The sequence below is a fragment of the Hippocampus comes genome, unplaced genomic scaffold, assembly GCF_001891065.2.
Source record: "Hippocampus comes isolate QL1 unplaced genomic scaffold, H_comes_QL1_v1.1 scaffold21, whole genome shotgun sequence".
Taxonomy (NCBI): domain Eukaryota; kingdom Metazoa; phylum Chordata; class Actinopteri; order Syngnathiformes; family Syngnathidae; genus Hippocampus; species Hippocampus comes.
The window spans coordinates 836,380-863,507 of NW_017805745.1; the positions used below are offsets into that span (position 1 = coordinate 836,380).

General features: G+C 45.0%; 1 protein-coding gene and 1 long non-coding RNA gene across 2 annotated transcripts in view; one reads left to right on the top strand and one right to left on the bottom strand.

Moving 5' to 3' along the window:
• The window catches only part of pcdh9 (protocadherin 9), a 150,959-nt gene that overhangs the window by 93,546 nt on the left and 30,285 nt on the right, over positions 1–27,128 (bottom strand). The window contains exon 3 of the mRNA XM_019884612.1: positions 8,967–9,068. Coding sequence (XP_019740171.1) covers positions 8,967–9,068 — 102 coding nt within the window. The remainder of the gene's footprint in view (positions 1–8,966; positions 9,069–27,128) is intronic.
• Positions 1,116–25,455, top strand: LOC109524619 (uncharacterized). Its single transcript, XR_002169987.1, has 3 exons — positions 1,116–1,126; positions 16,295–16,307; positions 25,387–25,455. It is a non-coding gene; the product is annotated as an uncharacterized LOC109524619 (long non-coding RNA).

The following is a 27,128-nucleotide window of genomic DNA, read 5'->3' on the forward strand; positions in this document are numbered from 1 at the left end:
ACGGATCTTGTCCGCGCAACGTGTTTGATGATGGTCACGAACTTATTACTTGCGATTCTCAGGGTTCATAGCATGAGGATTTTGCTCAGCGGCAGGAAGTTTACGACGATGATATTTTAAAAAACCCCAACAAAACAGAAACAGATCATCTGAAAGGCGGCACGGGTATCGACTAGTTAGCGCCTCACAGTGGCAGAGGTACCGGCGTTCGATTCCGGTTCCGGCCTTCCTTTGTGGAGTTTGCATGTTCTCCCTGTGGCTGGGTGTGTTTTCTCCGGGTACTCCAGTTTCCTCCCACATTCCAAAATCACGCTGGGCAAGTTTTTTGGAGGACTCGAAATTGTCCCTCGGTGCGACTGTGAGCGCGAATCTACGTGTGCACTGTGACTGGCTGGAAACCAGTTGGGGATGTACCCCACCTACTGCCCAAAGACGGCGGCTGGGACGGGCTCCAGCACGCCCGCGACCCTCGTAGACGGATTAGAAAATGGAGGGACGGATGGATGGCTAATCTGAGGGCTGCCATTGAGTCGATTTGCACAAATGTGGGCACAGTTGCTGAAGGCGCTTTACTTTAAGCCAATATATTTGTTTTTATAATGCATTTCTCTATGGGGCATTTTGTTCTGACAACAAAATGTCTTCATCCCCCCCCCCCCTTAATCGAACAAAAATAAACAATGTGTAAAGGTAGAAAATGAGGTTGAACAAACATATTTCCCTGGAGTGAATGTTGCGGTGCCTCATTCCTTCTTTCCGCTGTCCCAATTAACAGCTTTGGTACCAATTAGCCAAATCAAGTCTTATTTTACAGGAAACCCAGGGGGGTATGTGTGTCAAGAACCAGAGCTGGAGCTCAAGAAAAAAAAAAAAAAAACGTCAGCAAAATCAGCACGGTCCTTGCTATGGAATAATTGGGAGAATGAGGATAAATGCTCTTTGCTTTACGTGTTGAACTCTCTCGTGTCGACTACTTACACATCGGCTTGTGCAAACAAGAGAAGAAAAAAAAAAAGAGAACTCTATAAAGTCCGGATACATTTGAGTGGTACTTTTTTTTAGTAGAGAGTAAACTATCTGGGGCAAAATGAATTGAACCCCGGCCGGGCCCAGCAGTTGCCATGGAGTGAAATTCATTCCCGAAGTCTGAAGCCATTCAGTTTACTTCGAAGGGGAGCCCGCGTTCTGACTCAGGCAGCCGGTGTGCCACAGGACGTGATCTGATTTCGCTCCATTTGACTGAAAAGTCTTGTTTAATATATAATATTTAAAACATCTCTTCATCTATCTATGCCAGTGACGTATTATGAAAGGCACAACTTTAGTGACACGGCTTAAAAGGCAGAAGGTAAACGTAACATTTCACAGGGTCAAGCAGATTCTTCCCAAACTAATATCCTTCAATCATTTTACAAATAATGACAACGAGCTGTGTCCTGTGCGTTTCTCATCCCCGGTTTTAATTCAGATTGCAAAGCCACGAGAACTGAAAACCAGAAATGCTTCGGAGAGTGCGCGCGTTATGCGCGTGAGCACAAAGGCAAACTTTCTGCTCACAAGCGTGCGACTCGGTGACAATTTGCAAGGTGATGGTCTTGTCAACAAGGTAACAAAATCAATTAACGCTCTGATCTTTTTCGCCATGAAAGCACTGCGTTAAACAGCCTTGTAATCAGGACACCCAATTTCTCTCATTGGCGCAGTCAAATGTTAGCGTCACAGCCCAAAGCGCTTCGCTCCAATGATTGTCCTCCATGAACGCAAAAAATAGAATTTAACATGGTGGAACTTTTTCTAGCTTGTGGCCTTTTTTTTTTTTTTTTTTTTTTTTTAACCACCTCGGAGTACAAACAGAACCGGTCCAGCGAATATCCTGGGCCACGAGACGCAATAGGCCAAATTTAACCTTGCTTTGCTGCTTTTATACTCGTGCTTGAGCTGGGCTGTAACAATTGATCACCCACTTCCGATATCGGTGGATTACTGCACACTCAAATGAACTTTATGTTCCAACGCAGTCAAAGTTTACCGCAATGGATCCGCTTTTTGCCCCCCTGGTGCGTTTGAGGGATTCTCTGCCTCAACTTTGGAATCAATCATGAGATTGTAAATCTCTCTGGTTCATCGAATACAGACACTCCAGTGTGGTGTGATTCAACGCTTACACTTTTGTTTCCAGTAGAAAGTTCTCAGATAGATATCAAACGAGCTAGCGCGTATGCTAGTGTGAGAGAGAAACGGCAAAAGGGCGGTAAGAGGTGCCTCAGAAAAACCGACGCAAGAAAGAAGGCTGCTATTTCTTAAGATGCATATTCTCCAGAGACTCACATTCTTTGAATCTTATTTGTTTGTTTGTTTTTTTTCTTCCTCCATACTGTATGTATCACAAGGGGAGGAAAGGGAATTAGGGATTTAAAAGCGAAGGTATCAACAGCAATGCAGCAGTTTTTCGTGAAGGCTCGGCGCTCAAAGCAAACAATAACTGTGCATTTTCTGGATATCCTGACATACTTTTCTCCCCGTGGTTTGCATTCAAAGGAGCCCATCCCGATCCCAAAACCTGCCACTGTCACTAATTTCCCCCCCCACTCCCCCCTTGTCGGAGACAAAGAGTTTTTAAGTCTGTGGGAGTTGTTGCAGTGAGCTCCGCCACTTGCAGGCAATATTTCACCCCATCCATCTCGCAAGGATAATAGAGTGTCCTTGCTTCTCGACGCCTGGAGGAGTGACCAGTTATCACGAGCCACCAGCCCCGTTGTTAATAAAAACCGGGATGGGAGGATCACGTCGGGGATAAAAAGAGAAGGGAGACGCATGAGGGGGTAGAGGACAAATGGGCGCCTGTTATTTTGACAGATGTCTCCAACCGGTAAAGTTAATGCGAGCGGCAATTAGTAACCAAGTTGGCATCTTACCTTTGAAGATAAATTTAGACCTCTGCGTTTCAGGTCACGGGTAGGAGAAGTGAAAAGAATTGGGAGTGGCTCAGAGGCTGATCGAGCTAATGGCCAAAGTGACCTTCGGAAAAAGTCCAACATTAAGAAGAGAAAGTGGCGTGTCATACAAATCCACTGCGGCTTAATCCAGTCGTGACTTTTGGATCGGAGAAGGGCGTCGACCCTTTTTGATTACTCCGCGTAGCATTTTTGGCACGCGTTCACATCTGAACCTTTTGAAGGCTTTTCAGTCTCTCGGTCATGTAAGTTAAATGAGACCAGCCCAAATAGTTTGTTTGGAGCATTTGCGGGAGATCGTATCGGCACTTGAGCAGCATTTCGCCGTGTGAAGGTTGAGCGTCCTCACACGTTTTGGGTGGATTTCCATGTAGGGGTAGAGAGTTTGCAATGAATCCACGCCATTCAAGATCTGGCCACTTTTCAATGCTATGTTACCACAAAATATCACCAGAGGGGAATTGACGAGTTCGGAACAACAGACCGATCTTCAAGGACATGCGGGCTGAATTGGAAGTGGCGCTGAACCGTCGCCCGAGCACCGTTATGCAATGACACTTGGCAAGCCATTGACACTGAATGGGTGTCACGATGTATGGTGGTGGAGGACCCCAAAAAGCAGGCAAAAGGGAGGAGCAGGGTGAACTTGGCAAATTGTATTCAACAAAATACTGAGGAAACTAAATCCAAAACAAACAGAGTCCTGAAAACAAAACGAATCCAAAGTAACAACCAAAAAGCATGGCTGAAGCCAAAAAACTCATCGTACCAGAAACAGCAACAGAAACCGTGACAGAGACAACGACCCGACATCGAGTGATCGTGCCAGGAGTCCTTTTAAACAAACAGCTAATGACAAAATGACCAACAGGGGTGCAGCTGCAGGCGCAGCCCTACACTGCCACCTGTTGGTCACAAACAGAACCATGACAATGGGAACAAGAAGAGATATTTGGGAAACCAAATGTTCCCCGTCTTCCAATCTTTGACGTCGTCACAGAAATGGCTGTCAGCGGGCGTAAAGAACACAAGTGACTGAAAGTTGAGTGAAGCGCAATGAATATCAACCAAGCGTCCGGTGCCAACCGAACAGGAAGCGAGCAAATTGGTTTCGCTGCGTATTTACGGTCGCTTGAGCGTCATCGCAGGACGCCGACACTTTTTTAAAAGGCTTTGGTTGGCTGTGTGAAATGGCGCTGCTTGTGCAACAAAGGCGGCTGTTTTATCAAAGCAAACACACGCGCGCACACACACACACACACACACACACACACACACACACACACACACAAAACAACAATTGAATGATTGGTTGAAGAAAAAGAAAAAAAACTCGCATAGTGAAGGGAGGCTTATTGTTTTGCAGAGAACAATTTCGAGTCGGGCGCAGGCTGATGCTTTTTGGATGAAAACATGCAAGAGAAATGTTTGGGGAAGACGACACAGAAATGGCAATTATAGAGCGGCCTCCGCTGTAGTTTCTTGATATTGTTGGGCACTGCACTTCTTTTAATGACTTGATTATTGATCTATCGCCGTGTTCTATGAAAGTTTCGGGGGAATGTGACGTGTTAAAGAACCAAAACAGGATGCCCGAATTATTCTTGGCTGCACAGGATTCAACTTAGCACCGACATGAACTTCATCAGCCAGTCAGTCAGTAGCGTGAACGTTTGTTTCAAATGTTAATTAACAATCTGTACTTGGAATGAACCTTGGCCCATATTTTCAAAATTGTCAAAACACGATCTAAGTTGGGATGGTAATAGACGCTATCAATTAATTTTTTTTTTTTTTCCACCCCCCCATTTATTTCACATGATTGGTCTCCAATCACGAGGATCTCCTGCCTTTTTCGCCTCGGACCGCTGTCAAAGACTGCTTTTATGTTCTTACGGGTTTCCACTCTTATATTTGTCTTCTTTTATTTATTTACTTATCACCATAATAAGTTTTCCTTTTTATGAGTCGGAGCAGTAGTTATTTTTGCGCAGCAATTTGTTTCAGCTGCAGTTTTTTTTTTGTTTGTTTTGTTTTAAGTGGTCTATAAACAAAGTTGAGTTGCGTCGCCGATGTGATTTAAGTTCTTTCATGCATTTATCCATCCGGTTAAGCGTGTTCAATCCACGGTAACTCGATCACATTCACTCCATTCGTCCCTAATAAGGTTCATAAGGATTAATGAGCGCGGCGTGCCGAGGCTCCTCTCGACCCTCCTTCACGCCAATGGAATCCATTTTTACCCGCCGTGTTCTTGCCGCATTGTCTGTCCCCGCTCTGCAACAAGCCTCCAACGCACTGGCAATGTCGACGGAGGTAGAACTTCTCAAGCAGCAAGATAATTAAGATGTCGGGTAACTCAGGAGCACGGCGGTGAGCGGAACGAGACTCGTCATTTCCTTTTGGGCGGGAAGAAAGCAAGGAGAGGGCGTGCGCACCCGTCCGCAAATGTCCATGTTGTCTTGGAGGATCCTCGGTCCCGTGGGAAAGTGAAACAGTTCTTTGATAAATCCAGAGTGATATCAGATGAGAAATTTGAGGTCCAAGTCTGGTTGGCGAAGGTTTTGGGACTCATAAATGTCCAGTGGCAAGTCTTGCTTCATATCACCCATTGCAAGTATAAAAAAAAAATTGTACTTGACAAGAATGGAGGCACTTTACTAGCGACTTTCTCGAGCGATTGGGAGAAGGGAGAAGTCTGGCCACTTAAACTTTGATCACATCGACAGTTCTACATTTTTTTGTTGTTGTTGTTGTTTATTTCATTCGATGTTTGTTTGATGTCGGCATAATTCGTTTGTGTTCATACAATAAGTGCAACTGGTGGACATGAAATGGAACCTGTCGCAATGCTCCTCCATCAACTGGGACATGTCCTGAAAGCCTCACCAGCTGATCTTATTCCCGTGCAAACATGTGGCGAAAATGAAATTGAGGAAATTCAACACTGCATTTTTTTTTTTTTTTTTTTTAGTCGGACCAGATGCCCGAACCACTTCCTCTGGCTCCTCTCAACAGGGACGAGCGGTGGCCCTCCTCCTTGATGAGCAACCGTATATGGAAGTCTGCGTCTTTGCAGATCCTGCCCCAATCCGGCCGTCGAGCTTCCCACTCCGTCCTCTGCTCGCTTGTGTACAAGACCGCAAAATACTTCTCCGCACAGGGGCAGGATGTCCTTTCCTGAGCCGGAGAGGGCGCACCGACCATTTACTCATCGAGTACCACGGCCTCAGATTTGGACCTGCTGATTCTCATCCCAACCTCTTTGCACTCGGCTGCGAAGCGAGCGAGCGTTGGAAGATTGCGGCTTGATGAAGCCAACGGGGCCACGTAATCCGCAAAAAGCAAAGACGTACGGTATTACGGAGGCTTTGGCTCTGCCTTGGAATTCGGTCCTTGAAGCTGTCTGAACAAAATTGGTGACAAAAGGTCAGCCTCGGTGGGATCAAATCGTCGCTGAAAAATGAATCCGACTTCCAGCCTGTATTGGCGCCGCCGTCGACCCGACTCGTGACACCGACTGTACGGGGAACCAAACAGGCTGCACCTATGTCAACGTTAAATGGATTCCGTCGTTATTTGGAGATGCTGCTGCTCCTGTTGTTGTCTAAGAAGGATTTGTTTTGATGTGTGTTCTCCAAAGAGAAGTGAGGGGAGGAAGTAGGGAAGACAAAAAGAGCCCAAACGGAGCAAAGTCACGGCTGACTTTCACAAAACTGGCTGCATATATGAATTCCACCTCGGTTCCATCTGCGGTTGGTATCATGTGTAACCAACGTTTGAGTACTCATGATATTCACGTATTCACATTCTCAAGCCAGCAGACACAGCTAGCTGTTTTGATGACCAAGGTACTACCCCGAGCGATTTTCCTCTTTCAACAAGCTTTTAAAACAGCAATTCCTCCACACGCCATTTTGGAACATCGCACATTGATATCAACAACCGGAAGAATCCTGCTTTTGCTATTTTCCCAGTATACTTTAAATTGCATTTAACACCCCCCAAGAAAATACAGCCTGAGGAGGGTTTTGTTATGTGAGAAGGACCAGAAGTCTTAAATCAAAAAAGCATCTCGTGCTCATGACCACAGGAAGATAAAATATCATCGCAGGCTGGGAATATTGCGAGTGAATTCTGGAGATGTGCGGTGGTTTGACGCCTGACTGGAGCCACTCTGGTCTAATCAGTGCAGCACAAGACGGTACCCGAGGGCTTGTCTCCGGCCTATCGGGAGTTTTCGGCGAGGTGAGACTTCCATTGTCTATGTTTGACGGTGTCCTGCTGTCTTGTGAGTCATCCCCACGTGTTGATATTCAAGCCACAAGAGCGCAGGTGATAAATGTTTCATGTCTGCACAACTAATGAGAATAAAGGTAGGCGGCAAGATAATGCCTGGTCAAACAAAGCAACACATTGAGACAAAATGCATGGAACCACGCTATTTTGATGCAACAGCATTTGTATGCAAATTGGTTTATGTATATATATATATATATATATATATATATATATATATATATATATTTATATATATATCTTATATATATATAAATCCCGATTTGCGATTTGGCCTTTGGTTCTGATAGAATCATTATTCGATGTACTATTCTGAAATCAACACGTCATCGGAATATTTTTTCTTTTTACTTTAACCAGGATCCTCGCCGTACCGTGGCCAAAAGGTAAAATCTGTCATTTGCTTCACCCAAAAAAAAAAAAAAAAAACAAAACAAAAAACAAAGAATAAATAAAATATAAAAACAGTCTGTCATAATTCCGAATGACATATATAAACAATTCTTTTTTTCTGGATTTTGGATGGGGAGAAAGGTGCACATTTCTCTCCATTCAAAACTGTTACTGCGCGAGGTCAGTGTGTGATGCGTAATGCGTCTTATAGACGCTAATTGTTTCAGAAAAAGGTAATTGCAGACAAATGGAAAATGAATGGCATGAAATCGGGACTTGTGAAATGTGAACGTTATAAGGGTGGAAACGTAAACGGGAAACTTCAACGAGGTTGGACTGGAGGAAGCAGTTAGCAACTGACCGTGGTGTGGGGACGCAGGTGGGATGTCTTATATTTTATGATTTTTTTTTGCTTGTTTTTTTTAAGATATCTTGACAACACGTAACTGAAACCTTGGGCAAAAACAGTGGCAGGAAGCAGGTCCCCCTTTAAAGAAATAAATGAACAATGAAATAATTCCCATTGAGGTCGAGAATTTTGGCGGTGGTTTAGCAATTACAATAACACGGGCAAAATATTCAGCTACCATGTTGGCACAAGGTGCATTTGCATCACAGGTAGACAGAAAACGGGTTAATATGGACCCTGTAGACATCATTATGTTGCCGTCTGTCTGTGCCTCTTTCTTCTCCTTGCGGACCTTCTATATAAGCGCACGTGCTATGCGTGGGCGTTGTGTTTGTAGGATATTATGGCAGTTCCATGGGATCGTAATCACCGTGGGCAATCATCAGTCAGGTGCATATAGAGAGAGATCAAGTAAATAAAAGCTGCGCTTTCAAGAGGATCACCGAGGCACAGAAGCAAATTATCGTGGCGAGACCGTTCATAATGGAATGAGAATAAAGAAACCTTCCCTGTGTTGATAGTGGGAAACGTCAGAGAAACTGACGTCAAGATTCTCCCGCGTGCGTGCGCAACAAACCGCGGGAAGACGATCAGGCTATGTTTTCCAGGTCTGCCGTTCATGAGACCGGGACTTATTACGCCGGTAAAAAGGACAGGCATAATTTCACCACGTCAAGCGATGAGCCGAATGAGGTTGTAACGACAATGGAAGACAATTTCGAATGAGTGAAGGAGACTTGGTGTATGAAGGGAGTAGGACAAGACCAAGCATGCTTGAATGAGAGGCAAACATTGGATTTGCAACAAGTCAGTCCAACTTCACAAGCCAAATTCTCGTACGATGCATCGATAATTGAATGAGATGCTTGGATGCATGGTGATTGATGACAAATGGGACAATTTGTACTCACTAAGGGTGTGCAAGGGGTCCAATATTCAGGGTTGAGCTCAGCTCGGGGACGTAGGTCCAGATATTCAGGGTTCAGTTCAGTTCGGGCGCGCGTTAGCGTTCCCTTTAATGAAGATTAGAAAATCAAAGTTAGAAAATGGTACGCTGAGGAAAAAAAAAAGTCATTTGTGCAGATCTTTTACATACATCCAACGAGTACATTCCACCGGGGCAAAGTCAAGCAACATACCGGACTTACAAGCATGCAATTCATCATTGAATGTAAAACTCTTCTCCAGTTCTCAAAGGAGCCCAGCGCTTGTACACCTTGTACTGAATCGAGATCAATCAGGAGCAGGATAATGTGGAACAACTTGTCATGGCAGAACAATTAAAAGTACAAATGAATGAGATTTCGAAAGGGAATCCCGCATGCTAAATTAGGAGCAAATATTGTCACAAACAATTGCAGCATCCATTTTTTTTGGGGGGGGTCTATTTTTTGTCGCATTTCTTGGGCCCCGTGCCCGAGATGAGACGAAGTCAGTGGAACGGAATGAATCTTGTGGGCCTCACGAGGTCCGTGATGTATGCCGTAATCATCTGCTGATTCTCAAAATGGCTGCGCGTAATGAGGCTACGTCCTCCGTATGAAACCTCAGGCATGAATCACTGTCGTTAGCCGACACTCAGATCAACAACATCAACGCAGGGCTGAAGCGCAAAGACGGAAGGCGTAGCCCTCATCCAGGCAGTGGCGTCCAACTCAGATTCGGCATCAACAAAGACGATATCGGATGTGAAACGTATTCACAAACACAGATCTCCGCCCCCAGACTCAAAATACCTGCACAAATTTTCTCCAGTATGTAAAGTTTGACAAATAATGCATAATCAGCTCCTTCATTGTTCTGCAAAACAATGGGGGTTTTTTTTGATGCTACACTGTGCTAAATGTTGTATATTCTTATATTTTGTGCCATCTTGTGGTTGTTTTCCTGCATTGTAGAAGTGAAAGTTGAAAAGAATTAGTTTCAGTCATCCAGCAATTGTAAACAAAGTGATAGGGAATCTCATCAAAGGCCGATAATAACGCTGACAATAAAATTGCTGCCGGAGCACAAATACCACGTGACCACTGGAGAAAAAGGGGGCGCCCTAAGTAATGAACTCAGCTTCTAATCACATTCTCACCCTTGTCGATAACGCTTTTTACAGAGAACATGGAAAGGTAAGAAGTCGTATCATAGTGCTGAATCTCCCCATGGGCCTTTAAAGTCATTCCGCTGAACTTGTGGGCGAGGAGATGAGTTTCATTAGGGGGATAAAACACACTTTAATTAGCTTTACCATTAGCCGAGCGCTGCCAACGCATCCGAGTCACAGCAGACCTTTAGTTCTGTTTAATTACATCGGCGATATCAGAGTATGCACTCTTCCCTGACATCACAAGACTACATTCTTCCCCCAACAAGTGTTTCTTTTTTTTTTTTTCTTTTTTTTAACTATGTGCGTGCGCGTGTCTGTGCGTGCGGTACAAAGAAAAGAGCGGTGTTTGGCAACTCGTGACTGCTCATAAGATTCAGGAGCTCTAATGAATCACTCGATTGTTTGCATTTGTTTGATGAAATATTTCGTGCCGTCGGGTTAAGGCGCCGATAACGATACAACAATCACACAATCCGAACCCTCACAATTTTTTCAAAGTCTTCGTCACCTCTAGCGTCTTGCGCTGTACTGCCTCAAGGACAACAATTGCATGTTGACAAAATTCTCTCCGCCCTCATGTTCAAATTAAGTGACTAATCAGGGATACAACTCATAAAAACATCATCTACTGAGAATGACGAGGAACTAAGGCCGATCGGGCATTGCTTTTTGTGTGGTCCAAAAAAATCCACAAAAGACTGAAACTGGCCGAGATATAAAGGATGGAAACTTTTCATCAGAGCATTTTCTTCCAAAACCTTGAGGCAATCTCAGTAAGCAAACGACACCTGTGACTATTGTCAGGTGTTTTGGCCCGCTCCCCATCTTTGCTGTTTCTCACCCTGCACAGAAAGAAACCCTCTGTCGGATGGAGCAAAGCAGCCTGAGGACATAGCCAAGCCTCCCCGATGGCAAGAAGCCGCAATTTTGTGGATTCTCTCAGAAGCTCCTCGAGTGTACGCTCCTTGTGAGTTTCTATTTCGCCAAATGCCAGCCTGTTCACTTTCAAGTTGCTTCAATGACCGTTTGACGTATTCTATCGAAGTGATTGTTGTTCTTTGTTTTGAAATGTGAAGCTCAATTTGCCATTTTGATATTTGTCACGGGTTGGCGACGCAAAACAAGAAGGGGTCCGGACCCCTACCCTGAGTAACCCCTTGCAGGACTTCAAATTGGGCAATGAGCAAATTCCGCATGAAGGAACTTTCATAGGTGGCACTCGGAGCGCAGTCAAATCAAGTCGAGCCTCGCGGGACTTGTCCCTGGATATGGCCCAATCTGGGTTCATATATTAAGGCTGTAATCACCCTGTGCTGGCATGGCGCACTGCTCCTTTTCAGCCTGATGACTTGGAAGCTGAAGCGGTGCTAATACAAATGAGCCTGGTAAGTGGTCCTGCGTGGGGAAAGTCCCCCCGGACATCAGGCTGAAATCAGAGGATTCGTGTTGTCTGGTCATCTGCGTTCCTGACCCATAATATAAAATAAGATTCGAATAACATGAAAAAGTGTCATTCAGAAGCAACCTGAAGGTAAGACACTCGTTCCCTCCTCTGTTTAATCGTCATCACACACTTCAGTTTAGGTGCTCAAACTGTTTGTCTGTCCATCTGCATATACACTGCAGGAAGCAATGCGACAGCTATCCTGATAAAAAAAAAAAAATTGACCAAATTATTATTTCTATTCAGTTATTTGATTTTGGACGGTCATAGCTGAGGTCTTGGGGTTTGGATTTGGAGGACACGAGTCCCACTACGGACAGTTTTTTAAATTTTTTGGCATTGGCAACTCAAAGTACACCTCAGCAATGTGCAGTGAATTTTACCTTAATGGACACCAACGCGAATAGAATAAATTCAAATATTCTCCCATTCAAAAAGCTGCGCAGCAACTGGCCTGTTCTCTGACGGCTACTTTGTACTCACCGTTCTCTTTTTGTCACAGTCTGTGTTTCGGTGAAGAATTCCCCACAACCAGTCGTTTGGAAAATGAATGTGCGCGGCTCACTTTGAAAAAGCTATTTGGAAAAGTAAACCAAAGGCAAAACATTGTGTTTCTCTTTCTCTGCCCCCCTTCCTGGTGCAAATGCGGCACTTCATTATACAATTGTGCATGCAATTATACACGGGCGACAAGGCGGGCAGACAGAACGCGTGTGGAAGTCATCACCTCCAATTATTTAGGAGGGGAAAGCAACGGCACCCATTTCACAAAGCTTTCCTACCAAACGTAAAATGGTGAACGTGTAGCTCGTCACCATCCTTCTCCCTCTTTGTCTCCTTACAGCAGGAGGTAGACAACCGGAGAGCCGTTGTCCTGCCTGTTTTCGAAGTTTCCCAACTTAACATGCCTGATTCTAACGATCGGGGGCCATTCGCAGGCCTCGACAGATCTTGCTGGTGAGCCGATGATTTGAATCATGTGCGGTGAGGTGGGAAACTTCGAAAACAGGCGGGAGAGCAGCTCGCGAGGACCCGAGTTTCAAACCACCGCCTCATAGGTTCTTTCTTCCCTCCAATAAATTTGTCTCAACATGGATGTTGTTGAACCTAAAGATTTTTTTTTTGTAAGCCAGAAAGATTTCTCATTAAAGCTTTGCAACGTTTTAGTTGACTTTGCAATTTTAACCAGCCCCAGAGAAGTGAGCACGTGATTTCAAGCAAAATGAAGTCCATAGTATCGGATGTGCGTACGACAGAAGGGGTTCCAAGGAAAAGACATGTAATTGCTTAACTCCTCTCTTTATCGGATTCTATTGGAGTCGTAGTGTCAATTCTTGCTGCGCTGAGGAAAAAAAAATAAATGAGAGAAAGATTGAATCCAGCAACTGCCAGGTGGGACAAAGCGCAAACCAGCTGGGAGACGGAACAGCTGCTACCAGTAGCTCAGGTGTTTAAGCTAATGCGCTTCAACCCTTCAACAGCCACTTGTCCCAGCACTACTTCCCGTACCAACTGATGTTAGCATCTTTCAAATGAGATGAAGATAACGCTGCTTGCACAGAAAACTGCCAAATGGGAAAATGAGGTCAAATAAGGTCTTGTGTCCACTGCCGAAGCCTAAAAACGGTTGCTGAAGTCGACAGTCTACATACGTTGTTGGTGGTGTCCCGTTCAAAACGGTGCTGCATGCGGCCCAGGCAAAGCTGTTTGTCCAGTGTTGAAAAGGTGTCTTCGATTTCTGAAGGTCAATAAGATCTGTCTCTGTCACACACGATGAGTTCAACACTTTGTATTGCTAATTTCAATAGAGGACGTTACAAAGGCATCATCGTGTGGCGTCGATCGTATCTGCCTCAACTCACAGTTGAATATCTGTGTGGCACTGGCGTGCTCTCTTAGCGTTTGTGTGGGTTTTCCCTGGGTACTCCTGTTCCCTCCCACGTTCCAAAATACATCCAGCCATCCATTTTCTAAGCCGCTGATCCTCTTTCGGGTCACAAGGGTGCTGGAGCCTATTCCAGATGACTTCGGGCGAGAGGCAGCCAATTGCAGGGCAGATACTGGATCGTCAAACGGAGGCAAACAACCATTCACACCCACAATCGCACCAAAGGACAATTTGGAGTCTTCAGTCAACCTAATCTCAAATCTGACAAAGGGTTTTTAAAATGTTGAGCCAAAAGCAAAAAGAGAATGGATTGGATTTAGAAAAAAAAACAAAGATTGTAGCGCTACTCATTTGTCAAGAATTCTGATGCGGCAACACCTCTACTTGCGCGTTAACTGTATGCATTTTTCTCAGGGAAACCAGCCCCCTCAATTGGGATGTTTTTCTTTTTTTTTAATTTTGTACGAAATGCAGTACACATATAAAACACATGAACAGAAACTGACCCGAGTAAATATTTTGAATACAAATATAAAATCGTATCTTTGCTTCTCTTCTGAAATAGGCTTAAATATTTACACACCAACATGACACGACGGGTGCGTGCTTCTCTCATTCAAATTCAAACAGAGGATCGCGGTGCTCTCTCGGGACACCTAAAATGCTTCCGAGCTCGCAAAAAAAAATAATAATAATAAAATCACCTTCCTCCGACCTAATAACATCAACAGTGAGCTACCACTACACGCAACAAAATTATATATATATATATACTGTATATACACACACACACACACACACACACAATTGAACATTTAAACTCTGTTGACAACATCCTGGAAAAGAAATAGACAAGTGAAGAGAAGCCCTCTCACACGACTAGGTGGGCCGAAGAGAAAGGACAAAGCTGTGGCTGAACAAGTAAACACAGTTGTTCCCCGACTGTGGAGGGCTTAGCCGCTTTGTCCATAAATGTTTGGTGTTTTGTTAGGAGATGGTGTTGGAGATAAGCTAGTTTCATGTAGACATTGCTCAGCACTCGGGGCCCTGCTTCCTTTCCCCGCGCTCCCTCGGCTCCCTCGCCCATTCACAAATCGCACTCGGTCACCTTCGTGAAACGACGGAACTCCTGCACAATCGGCTCAACGCAACTGCAGCCTTGCAAGAACATTCAGCGATTATTTCAGGTACCAGCACTGAGCCCTGCCTCGTGCAAGCGAGAATCACTGCTGTGAAACAAAAACATACTCTTAAGATAAAATGAAATAATAATAATAATAATAATAATAATAATAATAATAAAGAAGCAAGAATAAATATTTGGAATTTTAGGGATGCTAAGATTCAATTTAGGGAAAATGTTTGTCATGTTTTGGATCCCCAAGATGCAGACATAGACAAAAGGAGACCACCAAAAATGTTTATGATTGAAAACGCAAAACTGACGCAGTCTAAACAGAAAGTCACAAGGAGCCAGGAGAAACCAAGGTATAAACAAAAACTGCCTGCAAAAGGCAAGGTGAAGTAACAACAAAATGACAATAGTCCAATTTACATGAAAAACAAGAACAAGATGAAAAAGCCTCAAGAACACCAACACTTACAAAACGAGGAACTCAATGGAGAGCACAATGACGATGAACGAGATTGAGCGGTCTCGAAAACAACACTTGAGCAGAATCCGCCAATGACTCGGCAGTTTGGCAGTCTGGAAACACACGGCAGGCTTAATTGTTCAACGCGGAACAGGTGCGCCTGCTGGAGGGAAACGCCCTTCACCCCAGCCGGCCGGGGCTGTCAAAAAAAAACAAACAAACAGACACGAGCGAAAGAAAATGCTCGCCGAGAAAGGTAGTAAAGGGCCAAGGCGAGCCTGTGATAAATCCTCAAGTGATACAAATTAATTTTAGCGCAGATTGAAATGAGTCAACAGAGGGGCCGCGGCAGGTAATCCAGCGTTAATAAAGGCAGAAGATGCTATCCGCAGCGCCCGAGCCATCGTGCCACTAAATGAGATGAAGTCAAGTGCAGTGGGGCCAACGGTCCACATCGAGCGTCTCCGGGATGCCATTAATAGCGCAATCTAAATCACTCAGTCGACGCTAAACCTGTCGGATTTGAAGGCTTTGAGATTACAAAGGAAGAAGGCGGGCTCTCCGAAACACAACGATCGCTTCAACCGGAAGATGTTTTGCTTCAAAGAGTCTCTTGTACTTCCGATGTGGTCAGAATGCGGGACGTTGAATGGCCGCAGAGGCTTTCGCGAGGTCGGCGAGTGTCACTAATGACGGCCAGCGACCGCGCTAACAACTACATTATTGTACCTAATGATGCATTGGAATGCATTATGTATGTACATCCTAGACTGATTCTGGAAGATAAAGTGTCCGTCGCTCGAGAAGCTTAATGTGTTTTCAAACCCACACGCGAGGAACCGCCCAGAACTGGCGGTCAGGAAAAGTCAAGCTGGATGTAAAACCCAGGTTACGTTAGAGTGCGCTATCGATTGGTCTTCACGTCAAACGCAACGCCGATGCCCTCGAGGTATCGAGAGAAATAAACAGTACAATCAATCCCACGTGCGGGTTTTTGAGGCGTTTAGGGATTAACGAAGCTCAGAAAGACTTAAAGGGGAGCCGTTAGTTAGAATGTTGGAGGGGAGTTTGCCATCAACCTTTCACTCGTCCCCCCCACCCCAGCTGCTGCGGCAATGAATTTTCAAAGCGGGAGGGTTGGAGCCGGAGCTGCTGCGCCAATGATTTTTAAAGGCGGCAGGTTGGGAGCCGGCCTTCTGTTAGCTGCCATAAAGTCCTTTTCTTAATGTGAGTTGGCCTTTCGCCATCAATTCCAACCCGGGGGGGCACCAAATCTGCACAACCGCGTAAGCGTATTTTAATGGCCGTTCTACTCCAAATATTTTGGAATATGAACACGTCACTGCACAAGCAGTGAAATAATCTGTCGGGTGCTACAACGCAAAAAAGTCAAAGAAAGAAAAAAAAACAACACAGGACCGAAAAGGTAATTTTCAACTTTGTTTTTTCATGCTGTCAGAACGTGGAATTGACATGGAATGGCTATTCCAGAGGTGCATCAACCAAGAGGGGGGAAAAAAAAACAAAACAATCTGTACTCCTTTCCATCATGTTTGCGTCTCTGACGGGAGTCTGCATTTACCAATTCACTGATATTTGCTTGGAATTTAGAAAACCTGCTGAATAAAACTGAACACACTCCTAAATGGCGCTTTAAATATCAAATCTGAGTTGCTCTCCGGGCATCCGAAAGTTGATATCTTTATCCTCTATCCAAAATGCGTGTTCTTCATACATTTCATTTGTTAACATTTTTCAATGCACTATCCTAACCCAACAACAAAATAACTCCGCACTCGGGGCTCTCTTCCATAAAAATGGCAATTCAAGGATGGCACAAAACTGCTGAACAACAAAGCAGCATGAAGTGCAAGAATTCATTTTCACCAAAACTAATCCATTCAAAATTTTTATATTATTGCGTTTGTCTTGCATATCAATCCAAATTCACAAAAAAAAAAAAGTTTTAGGCCTACTCACGTTGGAATATAGCGCAACTAAGACATAACTGCCTCCTAGTGTTGAATGATGATATTACAACTTCAAACTGCAGTCGACTCCTGCTTAATTGTGGATTTTGCTTTTTTTTTCTGTTCATGTCCTCCAATGTTCTGACTTTCCATCAACGGCGCCTTCCTTTTCATTGAAAAGAAGGCGTGTATTTCAACTCGTCGCTGTGTATCGTGAACGTCGTGCTGGTACGAGTCGCACAGGAGCCTCATGCGCTGCGTTAAGACAACGTATACGCATGCTTCCAAACAACAATAGTGTGCAAATAAGCTGCGGTGAGCGCGAGCTCACTCCTCAGATGCTTATTGCCTAAATCTCTTTCTAACTGGCAGGGAATCACATAATTGGCCGTGGTCCATTTGCTCATCCGTGTGTGTGTGTGTGTGTGTGTGTGTGTGTCCTCTCTTGAACAGCAGATTTTAATGAATCGGTTTTGCAGTGTTTAGAGCTCCTGGCTATAAGAGGGTCAGGGTGGGAGTGAATGACTCTGACCACTGAGAGACAGCCAAGCATGGATATGTATCGTCTTCCTGGTTTGGGCGCAGTGTGATCGGCTTAATCAAAAACAATCCCGTTTTCTCCCTGCCTGCCTCTCTCCCTCCCTCGCCATCTTTCCGACAGTGTGGGTTGCTCTCTCTCCTCTTGTCTGTTTACGAGGATGCACAGCCTAAAACATCTCCTTCGCATCACGATTTGTCTCCATGTCCACCTAGATGGGGGTGAATGTCAGGTGACGGGAGCATTTACGAATTAGGCTCACTCATTTTTGGGCTCTCTGTCGGGGCATATCCTCTCTTAAAAATTGACAGATTGAGGTGTCCAACTCAAAATGACGATCCTCGCGAAAAACAGTACCCAAACTGTCCCAAGTCGACATGACTGCAGATTCCCTCTTCAACATGTTCACCGTTTTTGTTAGCGTGCGATAGATTGGATTCATTCAGCGCGTTCTCTGTGTCCTCTTCCACCTCCATTCCGAGCACCTCCATCTTCGGCTCATACTGTCATATCATAATCAGCACCATCACCTTTGAGTAGAGTCCTTGCGCTCGCGTTTGGTAATTTTGTTCAAAGTAAGCCTCTGCCGTTGAAAGACAACACTCGCAGCAGTCCGGGAGTGTCGAAATGGTGAATAAGTGTGACGCAATGTTTGGTGCGAGGCGCGGCGGATCTGCATGGCTCACAGCAGTCCACCGAGAGCCAAGTGGGCTGATTTACCATGTCAACTTCTCTAATTCAGCATGTTCTCCGTGTTGGCCAGACAATCCATGTCGGCGGCTTCAAGTCAGCTCCACAAAGACAACTGGCAGTTGGGGGTCTGCCCACTGTGTCACTGGCCATGACACACCTGTCAATCAAATGCAAATAGCAGCAGATACAAGCAAGTGAGCGCTTGTGCTGCTCCACAGAACTCCAGGGTGCTTTTCAACATTCGGCTGGAGAGTCAAAGAAAACAATGGAGGAAAAAAGAAATGGACTCAAAGTGATTGGCTGTCGTCTTTTTTTTTTTTGTGAGTGGAGTTTGTTTTTATGATCAGTCACAAATGAAGGCACTTGAAAATTCAGCACGGTTTGGGAGAGGCGATCTTGTTGGTCAACATACTGTATGATCATATGATGACGCCAAAAAAAGACAAAAAAAAAAAATGCGTTGGGTGTCCTTGCCGGATTATTTGCTCCAGTACGTCCACTTAGCGCCAGCGCAGCATGCACTCATGTTGACTGACTTTATAGGCAACAGAGGGGCGGAATGGACGCCGACATTATTTACACATCCTATAAAAGTGTAATGAGCATCTGAATATGCAACATGGTATGAAGGAAGAACAATGCGATCATTCCCATGCATTTACGCATGGTACTTGATGTCGGCATCTGCTGCCTTAGTAATTGGATCTCGTTTTTATGGCCAATTAGATGGAAAAACAGGGCTGGAGCCGATGCAGGGCGCGAGAGGAGAGAGAGAAGCCAGCGGTTGTCGTGTTACACGGGCAAAAGCAAAGCTGCAACATGTTGGACATCTTCTGTGTTGCTCCAGCAGACGTCCGCAGATGAACGTCCGCATATATTTTCCCTTCCGACAATCACGGGTGCACCTGAAACGTTCCGGCATTCAAAATAAGCTGAGAAAACGTCCAAGCTCCTCAAATTAGTGGATCATGTTAAAACGTAGCTTTTCATCAACCGTTAAAATTTTATGATGGGGGCGGGGGAGTTGATTAAAATATGGAATTCAAGACTTCCAATTTTCTCATCCTAAATGGCATGAACGACGCACTTTTTGCGGAGATATGGAATAACTTGAAGCCATTGAATGCTCTTACCTGGAAGGCCTAATCGTAATTGCTCTCCGACTTTTTTCCTATACAGTAAATAGCCAATTAACTCTGAATGGTAAAGTAATGGCCTCCGGGTGATCATTGTAGCAGAAACAAATCCAATCATTAACTGAAACGAAACAGGTTTTTAAGTTTAATGACAGGTTTCACTTTATAAACTCTTGATTAGTCTCGTTGTGACAAAAGGTTCCCAAACGCATTGCCGTATGGAGGAATGTTGAAAATAGGGGACGCCACCGCCACAGGGCAAACAATGATTGACTTATCACCCCCCCCCCCCCCCCCCCCCCCCCCCCTGATTGACTTATCCCCCCCCCCCCCCACCCCCCTCTCGGTATACATGCATCTTGCAAGGGAGGCTCTTAAGGTTCATGACAAAATAATCGCAGTGTGTATGAATCAATGAACGTGTCCGGTGTCAGCGGCTCCGTCTGCATTTGATGGCGCGCAAAACGAATGGCGGCTTGGCAGTAAAACCAATGACATTAAAGTTAATGCCAGAACATTACTCAGACAATGTGCAAGAAAATAACCGCCATGACAGTTTAGCGGGAAAAGGTCAGAATGGAAATGACTGTTCACTCATTATGCGGCTCCTGAGGCAACTTTTTACTGTCACTCGTTAATTAGTGTCAGGGGCAGTCACCGTCAATTTTTGACTCGTGTGGTTTCGGTCCAGGTGGGAAAGCGCAAGTCGCAAATGTGGCGCCTCATTCGCTATATTAGACCGTAGTTGAGGTGTTTTTTTTACGAACTGCGTCACATCGCATCCACATACCAAAGTACCACGCCGAAAACAACAGGAAGCCCGAAAATATTAAATACCGACCTTTTCAACATGAACATACATTCAGGAGAACGTTAGCGGCAGTGAGACTTTGCATTTTTGTCCAAATGTGATTTATTTTAGAAAATGGGGCTTTTTTTTTTTCTTGAAATTTACCTGTTTACTATCTGAGCTTTGTATTTGTATCACACCTTCCATCCATTTTACAATCCACTTCTCCTCGTGAGGGTCGCAGGCGTGCTATCCCAGCTGGCTTCGGTCAGTAGGCGGGGGACACCCTGAACCGGTTGCCAGCCAATCGCAGGGCACACAGAGACGAACAACCATTCGCGCTCACAATCACATTTCAGAGTGTTCAATTAACCTGCCGTGCATGTTTTGGGAATGTGGAAGTGGAGTACGAGGGGAAAACCCACGTAGGGACAGGGAGAACATGCAAACTCCACACAGGAAGGCCGGAGCTCCACAACCTCTGCACTGTGAGGTCGACGTGCGAACCAGTCAATCGCTGCCCCGTATCCAGATGATTGGATTTTATTTTAACATATTCAAAATGTCTTTTTGACAAGAAAAAAAAACAGTTTGCAACCTTTTGCGACTTTTTGAGAACCCTGACGAAAACCCAACATTCGCGATGTGAGATACAAGGCTTAATGGGTTTCTTTTGGTGGCATCTGCGGTGTCACCAAAACCAAATTCGGTCTTTCGTCAAGGCTCGGTTTTCCTCTGCACACAATCCTCCCTCCATGTTGACTCGCCAAATAAAACAGCAGCTGCGAGCCACGAATCACAAAAGGGGCGGCGGCAGCTACTTTTACTTCGTCTCGTCTTGCCCCAAAGCAAGAGACTCGCTCCTCCATCCCTGCCGCGACGGCACCTCATCATTTGTCGTTGCCCCCGCCCCCTCCTCCTCCTCCTCCTCCTCCTCCTCCTCACTGATGGTCTTCACTAATGTGCATTCCCTTTGCATCTGTCTCCCAACTTATGACTCACTGGTGTCTGTGCTCCATTGTGCACGTGCAGAGACGCAATTGAATTACCGGCACGGCAGAGTCGCAAAATCTTACTTGTGCATATTTGCAAAGAGAGTCGATCGCTTAAAATGTTGACTTTATTGCATCTTAAAGCTCCGGGGTCATCATGTTTGCGCTTGTTGAAATACCGTACTAAAATATCACAACGCTCACTTGCCTGGGCGGGGCTCTTTGGCTGTTTGCATCTGAAACAAGTATTGTAACTATCAAAGATTAAATTGGCATCCATCCTTACATTTTCTAATCCGCGTCTCCTCAATAGGGTGGCGGGCGTGCCGGAGCCTCTCCCAGCCGTCTTGGGGCAGTAGGCGGGGGACACCCTGAACCAGTTGCCAGCCAATCGCAGACGAACGACCATCCACGCTCACAAGCCTGCCATGCATGTTTTTGGAATGTGGGAGGAAACCGGAATACCCAGAGAAAAGCCACTCAGGCACGGTGAGAACACGCTCACTCCACACAGGAAAGCCGGAGCCGGAATCAAACCCTGCACTTCCGCACTGTGAGGCGGACGTGCTAACCAGTCGCGAATGTCCAAATGGCGTTCAAAATGTACAGTTTTCCTGATCCACATGGAAGTCGGCGATAAAAAAATGATTACGCGGAAAACAATGTTCTTTTCAAAGTAACACCGGGCATTGCGTTTATCTCTAAATCTCTAAATAACTAGTGGGCACTCTCAACATCATTTCCCCCGACCGCTTTGTCCGTTTAGTTGAAAGCCGGACGCATGAACCACAATAAGAGTACAAAAATAGCTGCCATTAAAAAAAAAAAAAAAAAAAGGGAAAAGCATGCATTTGAACAACAAGGAAAAAAGGGAAGGAAAAAATGCCGCTGCACAACAGGTCGTCAGACGGGGAGGTCAAAGGATGAACTCCTCGGACAGAAATCATGGCGTGCACGATGCACAACGTATGTGAGAAAGATCCATTTGGAAGGCCTTTCTTTACTAAGTTGGAGCTGGAAGGGGTGCGCTTGCGACTCGAAAGCGTTTTGTTCATCCCAGCTTTGCGGGCCGGATGCCTCCAGGCGCCGAGACGCATTACAGAGAGAAAGGCCCATTTGCAGACTGAAAAACGCCACTCACAAGTCTGTTTGGGGAAAAAATGACATTGCTTCACAACGTCGGGTAATCGTTGCCATTTGACGAAAGGTAGATGAGGGAGTCATGATAGCGAGTTAATGCTCAAGGTGTTGGATGTTTGTGCGAGCGTATGTGACAAAAAAATGCATTGGATCAAAAATTATTTCTTGGCACACGTCGCCGAAAATAATTCAAAATGTGTCATCTGACACGCTTGGTAGAGTTTCCAGAATGCCTCATGAGACACACTGTGACTCTTTCAAATTAGATTTTTCGCAAATCTAATCAGCCAATGTTAAGTGTGCATTGGAAAAAAGAACCCCCCACCCCGCCCCGCGCCCCCCCCCCAAAAAAAAGGATCCACACAATCCTTTCTTTTTGTTTTCCTCTGAGCCCGTAAGAGTCAACGCAGTAAATGTGTAAATTCCTTCATTAAATGTTTTATGAATTCAACGTGTCGGCGGCGCCTGAAATAGAGTCCGGGACGACCTGGCACTTAAAGCCAATTTAGCAGACTCGCTTGTTAGATACGGCAGCTGAAGAACGAGAGGACGGCGCTTCCCAAAACAAAGCAGTGGCACAACCGAGTCATCACTCAGCATTAATGTCACTGGCAAGCTTTCTTTTTATGCTCGGATGACCTTATAGTTTATCACCAAAGTTGTATAGCCGTCAGGATTTCGGTTACACCGACAGAGGCCGCCAAGCCCGGAGACCAGTGGTCCCAAATCACCGGTCCGCGGACCGGTATCGGGCCACGGCCCAGTTGGGACCGGGCCGCACAAGCGCAGACCTGCGAGCTGTGAGCAAATTGACTCCATCAGACGTGGCGAGATTTTGCGCCACTCTAGCCAATCCGAGTCCCGCTTCTAAAATCGGTTTGTAAGGTGAAATGAACACAATCCGTCAGTCAACGAAAGAAGAAGCAGTCAACAGAAAGTAATCAGAACAAATGAACCAAACGTAAGGCTATAAACGCGTAGCTGACGGGCAGCCGTGACTTCTGAAGATGAAGCCATTTTGACAAGAGAAGTTCCTCCCGTAGCGACGTGGAGGAGGAAGCTGTAGAGCGATAAAAGAAACCGGTTGAATCGTTTGTACATGTAGCAAAAATGCGAGCGGAGTTTTCACAGCCTGGCCACGTAAGGAGTCGCACTTTAGGGATGAAAGCAGCGATCAATCGTGTCATCTCTGGATCAGTCGCATTTGCAAGTAGCAACGATGCTAACGCCACATGTTGGATCATAACTTACACGGGATTACGTTTACATTATAAGGCATATTTATTCATTCCTGATTAGTTCTTTGTACTGTAGTTCACGGTGTTAGTTTATGTTATTCTGCCTTTGTCGTACTATTGAGTAAGACCGCTTGAAAATGAATGACATTTGTTCATAAAATGTCTCCAGACCCAATAATTATCTTTCTTGTCATTCTCGGTGCTTTCAAACGGGCAATTGAAAATGATTGCCGGTCCGCGAACAGCGTCTACTTGTCTCAACCGGTGCGCGACACAAAAAAACTTTGGGGACCGCTGCCGTAGACGACGAGACCAGTGGACTCGCGCTTTGTATGGTGATCCACTGCAATTGACATGCTCAACTTTGGATATCGGAGGGATACGTGGAAACCGATCAACTCCATTTTTTTTTTTTTTTAAGACTGAACTGTGGCGGCAATGAGGTCATACAAGCAACGATTGATAAAACTTGACCTTTGCCAAAGACTGTCAGGTGATTTTTTGCATGACATCCCCCCCGACACCCACCACGTGATCCATCAGTGAAATAAACGTTTTTGCTCCCAATTCTCTCAATAAAGGCTTTGATAACAGAAAACAACTTGTGACTGAAAAACTCGCCCTCGGGCGTGACGTAAATGACTAAGGAAGCGTTTGAAAAAAAGAAAAAATAAATAATCATTTCAAACCACGGAGAAGTTGCGTCCTGTGCTTTTCTTGACATCCATCCAGCCTGTTGTGCTCTGACAGAGAAATTTTAAGTAGACTGAAGTATTGAGTAGCTTATCTAAATCCTCTGCTTGCAATTTTTGCAGCTGTGTTTTGATTCTCTTTTTTTTTTCCCCCCCGCAGCTCCCTTTTCTCCTTTTCTGCTATTGTTTGTTTTGCGGGGCTACGTTCCTCTTGATCAAGTCAAAGAGTCGAATGCTCATGGGGTTCATGTCTGCAGATTGCCTTGGCCACTCCGAAAGCTTCCGCTCCCTTTTTCGCCCTGATGAACTCCTTTGTAATTTTGGCTGTAGCTTTTTGGGTCATTTCTGCTATTGTTTGTTTTGCGGGGCTACGCTCCTCTTGATCAAGTCGAAGAGTCGAATGCTCATGGGGTTCATGTCTGCAGATCCACGACGCATCCGAACGGAGGTGTTTCAAAACGCTGGAGTTTTTTTTCCATAGCATTCGTTTTAGGGCCAACAATACGTGGTTTTCGTCTTTTTAAAATGAAATCAAAACCCTGAGAAAGCCTGAAAAATAGATTCACTGCTGTCTTATCGTTTTTCTTATTATTATTATTATTATTATTATTGTTATTGCAGCAACTCATTTTGTCAAGGGGTTTTCTAAACTGCACTTTACTCAACAGGAGCCAAAAAATGGTGCCTCGGTTTACTGGATTAGCGATTGCAGTCATAAAATGCTGTCAAGTGCACCAAATCCAACTTTGATTGGTCTTTGGTGAGAAGGCCCCATGAAGTCAAGGTTTAGCTGCCAAACGTTCAGGGAGGACAATATACTCATAGATTTAGCACAGGGGTGCCCAATACGTCGGATGGAGATCGACCGCTGGCCCGCAAACTGATCCCGAGTCGATCGCGAGGAGTGTTAAAGGAAATGGAAAAAAAATAGATTTGCGTGTCTGTGTACGTGTTATTAATAGTACGTATGTTTAGGTTAGTGCACACTGCCCCTTAAGCGTCAAAATAAAAAGAAAAAGCAGGTCACCTTTAAGTTTGGGTGGCGCATGATCTGCATCACCGGAAGTTGCTAGCGGTGATTCGCCGTCTGTGATGTATTTCTTTTTATGATGACGAGGATTATTATTATTGTTCTCATTCAAAGTTTGTTTCATTTACAAATCACCGACGGCACTGGCAAAGAACGGCAATCTGGAGCGCCAGGAGAAGCCTTTTAAAACGTGCTGTTTCGTTCATGTTAGGGTCTGTTATGGCAGTCGCTCTTCATGGCATGCGTGCGTGCGTGCGTGCGTGCGTATGCGTGCACATATGGTAGCGGGTCAATCGCGAGAGGTCGTTCGCTTGAAAAGTAGAGCCGCGGTCCAAAATGGTTGGGCACGCCCCCTTTTCGCACATCAACGTGGCTCACTATTTAGTAGTGAAAATTGCGACGGTTGATTTTGTGCTGAGATACCGCGTCCAAAATGCAGGTGTCCACTCGCAAATTGTGCGGAACCACGACGAGGAAAATCGAGCTTTTCCGCTCGTGTAAACTGATGGCGCGTCTCGCGTGGCACCACTGTCTCTTGTATCGAACCGCGGACTCGTGAACCATATTTGATATGTCTCGGTGAAGCACCAGCAGGCGGCTTGCATTTGCGAGTGTTTGCTCTCGTTCAAGTTATTGCTGCGCTGTGCCCCTGCCTCCATAACACCACTTCTGTCCGCACGAGCTGTGAATTTTGAGCTCACTCAGTACTCTGCAGTATATAATAAACCACGTCAAAATTCAATTTTAAAATCTCCACACACACCAAAAAAAAAAATCGCGACATTCATTCAGTCATTCATTGTTTACGTGGCGCTCAATCACAGCAACAGCGCATGAATCCATAAAAAATGATGCAAAGTATCGCATTGGCTTTATTGATTTATTTCAGTTCACAAACATCATAACTTGCCTTTTACGCACTTGGATATAAACGTTAGTTTGAATTTGTTCAAAAATCATTTAATTATAGTCCCTTATTCTTCCCAGAGCGCTAAAAATATATTTATGACTTCTCAATTAAATGTTCATTCTCCTGTGGGCTTCCGCTCACAGCAGACGCAGCATCTTGTTAAATCGCAGGAACGAGCAACCTTGGCAGTTAATTAATTGCGTGCGAAGACGAGACAGCAACACGCCTTTCAAAGGCAAAAACTTTGAGGGTGATCAGCTATGTCAAAAATGGCACTTGGAGACCTCGGTTGGCGACGGCATTCCAAAAATTCCGCGACGGCCACTCTGCTAAGAAAACACCGTTTCATATGAGTTGCTACTTTATTTCGGTTCAAGTAGATTTGGTGTATGTTGATGTCATTGAATGTTTGGTGGATAAAAGAGAAATCTTGCCACCGGTTTTGCCCGCATCCAAATTATTCCAATAGCTTAGTTGGAACTGAATGTCATGTTTTTGTTCCACCATAAGCAACACAGCCCACATCCAACACTATGCGGGTGTTATTCCCGCGCGTGAACATGGCCGGGCGCACCTGCTCGAATTTGATTAAACGGCATCGTCAGATCGTTGATGTATTTATTATTTTTTTTTTTTACATTTTTTTTTTTTCCAACTGCAGAGTCATCTGCCACCGTGCTCCCAAGAGCCGAGGTAATAGTGAAGAGAAGCTCCCCTCTTTCCGAAGCAACTCATGTTTACTCTTATGCAGAATGACAAGCACAAGCAGAGAACGTGACATCGTGCGAGTGTAAATTAGGTCCCCTGTCTTCCCTACATTAATTATGAATTAAGTATAATTGCGGTGGGATTTGCCAAAGTCAATTCGTTTGGACTGACTGTAATGTGAAGGCGGTCCTTGCTAACAAGCTCTAAGTAT